The sequence below is a fragment of the Conger conger genome, chromosome 9, assembly GCF_963514075.1.
Source record: "Conger conger chromosome 9, fConCon1.1, whole genome shotgun sequence".
NCBI lineage: Eukaryota > Metazoa > Chordata > Actinopteri > Anguilliformes > Congridae > Conger > Conger conger.
Window position 1 is genome coordinate 61,403,600 of NC_083768.1, and position 7,119 is coordinate 61,410,718.

Consider the following 7,119-nt stretch of genomic DNA (forward strand, 5'->3'; position numbering starts at 1 on the left):
ACCTGTACACCTACTTATTAATGTGATTATTTAATCAGCCAATCGTGTGGCAGTAGTGCAATGCATAAAATCATGCAGATACGGGACAAGAGCTTCAGTTAATGTTCACACCAACCATCAGAATGGGGGGGAAATGTGATCTCAGTGAATTCAACCGTGGCATGATTGTTGGTTCCAGACGGGCTGGTTTGAGTATTTCTGTAACTGATGATCTCCTGGGAGATCACGCACAACAGTCTCTAGAGGTGGCAGAGAATGTGCGAAAAACAAAAAACATACAGTGAGCAGCAGTTCTCCAGACAGAATGAGAGATAATGAGAGAAGTCAGAGGAGAAGGGCCAGACTGCTCAAAGCTGACAGGAAGGTGACAGTAATGAAAATAATCACACATTACAAGCAGTGGTATGCAGAAGAGCATCTCTGAACACACAACACATCAAACCTAGAGTAGACAGGCTACAGCAGCAGAAGACTTAATAAGTCCAAAGAATAAGTCTAATAAATACCTAATAAAGAGCTCACTGAGTATATATTCCTTGTACAAGTGCAAAGCTTTCAGTGCTGATGTTTTTCTCAATCATAATATTCTTATAATATGCACTAAAACTGTTTTCTCAGACATCGCACACTTATTCTATTTGACCCAAAATAAGCTCTATCCAAATGAGTAGGTTATTTTGGGTCAAAACACTTGCCTCATCTATACCATGTGTTTATGATTGGTCCAGTCAGTTTTATCATGGCATGGTGAATACCTGCTGGCTGTACAGCATCATGGGGTTCCTTAACGTGGCCCCAAAGCAGCGTTTCACAGGAAAGAGGCTGTCACTGTAAACTTCATTTTAGAAGAATAATCTGGAAATATGGGCCTATATGGGCCTATATGTGGAATATACACACTCTCAGAGTTGTGAAAAAGCTGTGAAAAGTGACTAAAAAATATACAAATACTTGTTGTTTTGGGTGGTACCAAAAAGGTACATCAAACTGTACCCCTAGGCAGCAATATATAATTAATCTGCCCCCCCCCCCCGTCTCTTTCTCTCTGTCTCTCTATGTCTCTTTCTCTCTCACTCACTCTCTCTCTCTGTTTCTCTCTCTCACACACATGCACACAGTGATTTGACAGAGTACATTGCATTGGATGGACACAAGCAGGTTGTTGGTCAGTCAGACTAAATTCTCTCTCTGACACTAGACCACCTGTCTGTGTGTGAAAGATCTGAATATCGTGCTGGACTGAATCCAGAACATTCTGGACTTCTGTTCCAGTGACAGCCAAACACCGCATCAAATGACGGAGGTAAAAGATGCCAACGCGGTTTCACAACGGGACTCACACTATTGCAGTCTATCCTTAACTCTTCCCCCATGAGTGCCGAGTAGTATCAGAATCTGTTGACTGCTTGACCCTTAATTAGGCCTTCGAGTGACGAAGTAAATGAACTTGTGTTGCTCCAGCCTCCATGCTAATGCTAAGTTGCTAAATTATGTTTAAATAGCCGTTGGCCGCTCGAGTGGCAGGTGGGCGGGGTGGAACGCGCCTGGTGAGCTGGGTGGAGCGAGCGGCCGCGCATTTACAGCCGATCAGGAGACAAAGTCAGATTCTGCAAAGTTTGGAAGAAGCGTTGCGGTTTTTTTCAGCTCTGCTCCTCCTTCTGAGTGATTACAGCTGGTCTACCTCCAAATACCATTATTATTATTTTTATTATTTTATTATTTTATTTCTAATATTATTTATATTGCTTCTATACGCCACTTCTCTTTGAAAAAAACAAAGCATTCCACAATATTAAACACAAAGGACACATTGCACTATTTTCGTTTGTTCGGACTTGTCGGAATTGTTGACCACTAATAATTTACTAAAATGCACACGACGCAGAAGGACACCACCTATACGAAGATATTTGTTGGGGGTCTTCCTTACCACACCACGGACACCAGCCTCAGGAAGTACTTTGAGGTGTTCGGAGAGATCGAAGAAGCTGTCGTGATAACCGACAGGCAGACTGGCAAATCGCGAGGCTACGGCTTTGTAAGTATACAGTTTATTCCACACTCCGATGTCACGCTGACTGACAGTCAGTCGATACCCCGAAAAACTCCGGATTTTATGGAGGTGGAGATGGTGGGAGGGGGCCCCAGTTTGTTAAAAGAGGAGAACTTTAGCGAGCCGCCTGTGTGGAGCTCAACCCATTACGGTGCACGAGAGTGGAAGACAAACGAAGAGTTTAATTGGTCAACATGTTTTCATGGATCAGTCTGTTGACACTGAAAGGAATATAATCCGGACGCGTCAAAGGTCAAATAGCTACGCATCGCCAGAGCGAGAAAAACATGGAACCAAATATTAATATAAATATTTCTACTGGCCAAGCTGTGCTTCTCATGCTCCATTTCTACACATGAATAAATACTATTCAATGTTTTGCCGCAGTACCTATGATTAACCTGTGGCTCAGGTAGCCTGTCACACCGTTCACCTCGAACTTTGATTATGGAACATTATCCAGCAAACCGTTAATAGCCTAGAAAAGCATATCTAGACATTCTGTCTGCCTATTTTGTCACGTTTTCGGAGTGAAATTTTAAAAACGCTAATTTCGGAACTGTAAGTGTTAATTTGCTGCCAAAAAAGCGCTCCACCAGTCAGCGGCAGGTGTGGCCCTGCGTTTCATACAAACGCGCATTGTGCCCCTCACCAAACCAAAACAGCTGCACTTCGGCAAAACCCACGTGGCTCCCCAGGGCCCCAAGGACAGAACGCCATGTCCCAACAGTGGTAACGGTGTCGGCGATAGGCAACCTAACTGGCAGGGTTTAATTGGAAGTCAGTGGAAGAGGGTTTCGCTCCGCAGGTCAGCTCAGGCCCTTGCAGTTATAGTCACATGGTAAATATCACCATGTGTTACATGTGTTACAAGTTACATAGTTACACTGCATTCATACAGCACTTCAGCCTTCATACAGGAGGGAACCTCACCTCTATCACCCCCATGTTGTGTAGCCCTGAGGGGGCCAGGGCAGCCATTTTACACCAGAACCCTCAGGACACATACACTGAGAGTGAGTGAGTGTGTGAGGGAGTGAGTGAGTGAGAGTGAGAGAGTGTGTGTGTGTCAGTGAGTGAGTGTGTGTGCGTGAGTGTGTGAGTGAGTGTGTGAGTGAGTGAGTGAGTGAGTAAGTGTGTGAGTGAGTGAGTGAGTGAGAGTGAGAGAGTGTGTGTGTGTCAGTGAGTGAGTGTGTGTGAGTCTGTGTGTGTGTGTGTGAGTGAGTGAGTGTGAGTGAGTGAGTGAGATGTAATGTAATGTAATGAGTGAGTGTGTGAGTGTGTGTGTGAGTGTGTGAGTGTGTGAGTGAGTGAGTGTGTGTGAGTGTGTGTGAGTGTGTGTGAGTGAGTGTGTGTGAGTGTGTGAGTGTGTGAGTGAGTGAGTGAGTGAGTGTGTGTGAGTGTGTGAGTGAGTGAGTGAGTGAGTGTGTGAGTGAGTGAGTGAGAGTGTGAGTGTGTAATGAGTGAGTGTGTGCGTGAGTGTGTGTGTGAGTGTGTGAGTGAGTGAGTGAGTGAGTGAGTGTGTGTGTGTGAGTGAGTGTGTGAGTGTGTGTGTGAATGAGTGTGTGTGTGTGTGAGTGAGTGAGTGAGTGTGTGAGTGAGTGAATGTGTGAGTGTGTGAGTGAGTGAGTGAGTGAGTGTGTGTGTGTGAATGAGTGTGTGAGTGAGTGAGTGAGTGAATGAGTGTGTGTGTGAGTGAGTGAGTGTATGAGTGAGTGAGTGAGTGAGTGTGTGAGTGAGTGAGTGAGTGAGTGAATGAGTGTGTGAGTGAGTGAGTGTGTGAGTGAGTGTGTGAGTGTGTGAGTGAGTGAGTGAGTGAGTGAATGAGTGTGTGAGTGAGTGAGTGAGTGAGTGTGTGAGTGAGTGTGTGAGTGTGTGAGTGAGTGAGTGAGTGAGTGTGTGAGTGAGTGAGTGAGTGAATGAGTGTGTGAGTGAGTGAGTGAGTGTGTGAGTGAGTGTGTGAGTGAGTGAGTGAGTGAGTGAGACTCTAACTCTTCTGTTTCTCTGTAAAGCCTCTTTCTCTCATTAAAAAGATAGAACTGAACTAACTACAGCTGTACTGGGATCAGTCTCACTGCATACTGTTTATAAAAGCCTGTTGCCCTCTGGGCTGATCTAGGGTCAGTGTTTTGAGTGCTGTTCCCTCTATAACGCAAGGTGACGATGGGGGACCGGAGCTCAGCAGACCGGGCGTGTAAAGACCCAAACCCCATTATCGATGGCCGGAAGGCCAACGTCAACCTGGCGTACCTGGGGGCCAAGCCCCGCGTGATTCAGACAGGTGAGGCCCACCCACTGAACACCTGGCCGCGCGCAAACCCTCAGGACACACCCAGTATTCAGAACCTCCACTACATCCACAATATTCACAATCATGGATCATGGACTTTAATCATGCACAATTAGGCAGGTGGTTTATTGATATAAAATGGATACAGATATTTAGCATTTATATTTAACTTGCCTTACTTTAATCTACCAAAAATAAACGATTTAGAATTTCAAATAAGTCCTATAATTGAGTCCTACAGTAATTGAGTCACACAGTTATTTAGTCATACGGCTGAGTCACACAGTAGTTGAGTCACATGGTTTAGTGTTGAGTCACATGGTTTAGTGGTAATTGAGTCACATGGTTTAGTGGTAATTGAGTCACATGGTTTAGTGGTAATTGAGTCACATGGTTTAGTGGTAATTGAGTCACATGGTTTAGTGGTAAGTGAGTCACATTGTTTAGTGTTGAGTCACATGGTTTAGTGGTAATTGAGTCACATGGTTTAGTGTTGAGTCACATGGTTTAGTGGTAATTGAGTCACATGGTTTAGTGGTGGTGAGTCACATGGTTAAGTGGTGGTTGAGTGGTGGTTTAGAGAATGGTAAATGGTAAATGGTTGGCGTTTATATGGCGCCTTTATCCAAAGCGCTGTACAATTGATGCTTCTCATTCACCCATTCATACACACACTCATACACCAACGGCGATTGGCTGCCATGCAAGGTGCCGACCAGCTCGTCAGGAGCATTTGGGGGTTAGGTGTCTTGCTCAGGGACACTTCTACACAGCCCGGGCGGGGGATCGAACCTCCGACTACCAGACGGCTGCTCTTACTGCCTGAGCCATGTCGCCCACTCAATAGTGGTAATTGAGTCACATGGTTTAGTGGTGGTGAGTCACATGGTTTAGTGGTGGTTGAGTCACATGGTTTAGTGGTAATTGAGTCACATGGTTTAGTGGTGGTGAGTCACATGGTTTAGTGGTAATTGAGTCACATGGTTTAGTGGTGGTTTAGTCACATGGTTTAGTGGTGGTTTAGTCACATGGGCAGTGCTGGTTTAGTCACATGGTTTAGTGGTGGTTTAGTCACATGGTTTAGTGGTGGTGAGTCGCATGGTTTAGTGGTGGTGAGTCACATGGTTTAGTGGTGGTTGAGTCACATGGTTTAGTGGTGGTGAGTCATGGTTTAGTGGTGGTTTAGTCACATGGTTTAGTGGTGGTTTAGTCACATGGTTTAGTGGTGGTGAGTCGCATGGTTTAGTGGTGGTGAGTCACATGGTTTAGTGGTGGTTTAGTCACATGGTTTAGTGGTGGTTTAGCATGGTTTAGTGGTGGTTTAGTCACATGGTTTAGTGGTGGTGAGTCACATGGTTTAGTGGTGGTTTAGTCACATGGTTTAGTGGTGGTTGAGTCACATGGTTTAGTGGTGGTGAGTCACATGGTTTAGTGGTGGTTTAGTCACATGGTTTAGTGGTGGTTTAGTCACATGGTTTAGTGGTGGTTTAGTCACATGGTTTAGTGGTGGTGAGTCACATGGTTTAGTGGTGGTTTAGTCACATGGTTTAGTGGTGGTTTAGTCACATGGTTTAGTGGTGGTTTAGTCACATGGTTTAGTGGTGGTTTAGTCACATGGTTTAGTGGTGGTGAGTCACATGGTTTAGTGGTGGTGAGTCACATGGTTTAGTGGTGGTTTAGTCACATGGTTTAGTGGTAATTGAGTCACATGGTTTAGTGGTGGTTTAGTCACATGGTTTAGTGGTGGTTGAGTCACATGGTTTAGTGGTGTTGAGTCACATGGTTTAGTGGTGGTTGAGTCACATGGTTTAGTGGTGGTTTAGTCACATGGTTTAGTGGTGTTGAGTCACATGGTTTAGTGGTGGTTGAGTCACATGGTTTAGTGGTGGTGAGTCACATGGTTTAGTGGTGGTGAGTCACATGGTTTAGTGGTGGTTTAGTCACATGGTTTAGTGGTGGTTTAGTCACATGGTTTAGTGGTGGTTTAGTCACATGGTTTAGTGGTGGTTGAGTCACATGGTTTAGTGGTGGTGAGTCACATGGTTTAGTGGTGAGTCACATGGTTTAGTGGTGGTTTAGTCACATGGTTTAGTGGTGGTGAGTCATGGTTTAGTGGTGGTGAGTCACATGGTTTAGTGGTGGTTTAGTCACATGGTTTAGTGGTGGTTTAGTCACATGGTTTAGTGGTGGTTGAGTCACATGGTTTAGTGGTGGTGAGTCACATGGTTTAGTGGTGGTTTAGTCACATGGTTTAGTGGTGGTTTAGTCACATGGTTTAGTGGTGTTGAGTCACATGGTTTAGTGGTGGTTGAGTCACATGGTTTAGTGGTGGTGAGTCACATGGTTTAGTGGTGGTGAGTCACATGGTTTAGTGGTGGTGAGTCACATGGTTTAGTGGTGGTGAGTCACATGGTTTAGTGGTAATTGAGTCACATGGTTTAGTGGTGGTTTATTCACATGGTTTAGTGGTGGTGAGTCACATGGTTTAGTGGTGAGTCACATGGTTTAGTGGTGGTTGAGTCACATGGTTTAGTGGTGCTGAGTCACATGGTTTAGTGGTAATTGAGTCACATGGTTTAGTGGTGGTTTAGTCACATGGTTTAGTGGTGGTTGAGTCACATGGTTTAGTGGTGGTTTAGTCACATGGTTTAGTGGTGGTGAGTCACATGGTTTAGTGGTAATTGAGTCACATGGTTTAGTGGTGGTTTAGTCACATGGTTTAGTGGTGGTGAGTCACATGGTTTAGTGGTGGTGAGTCACATGGTTTAGTGGTGGT

General features: G+C 45.0%; 1 protein-coding gene across 1 annotated transcript in view; it reads left to right on the plus strand.

Moving 5' to 3' along the window:
* Positions 1–1,394: 1,394 nt before the first annotated feature.
* The window catches only part of rbm24a (RNA binding motif protein 24a), a 13,215-nt gene continuing 7,490 nt past the window's right edge, over positions 1,395–7,119 (plus strand). Inside the window, exons 1-2 of the mRNA XM_061255016.1 lie at positions 1,395–2,038; positions 4,211–4,334. Of these exons, the coding sequence (XP_061111000.1) occupies positions 1,871–2,038; positions 4,211–4,334 (292 nt within the window). The 5' untranslated portion in view covers positions 1,395–1,870. The remainder of the gene's footprint in view (positions 2,039–4,210; positions 4,335–7,119) is intronic.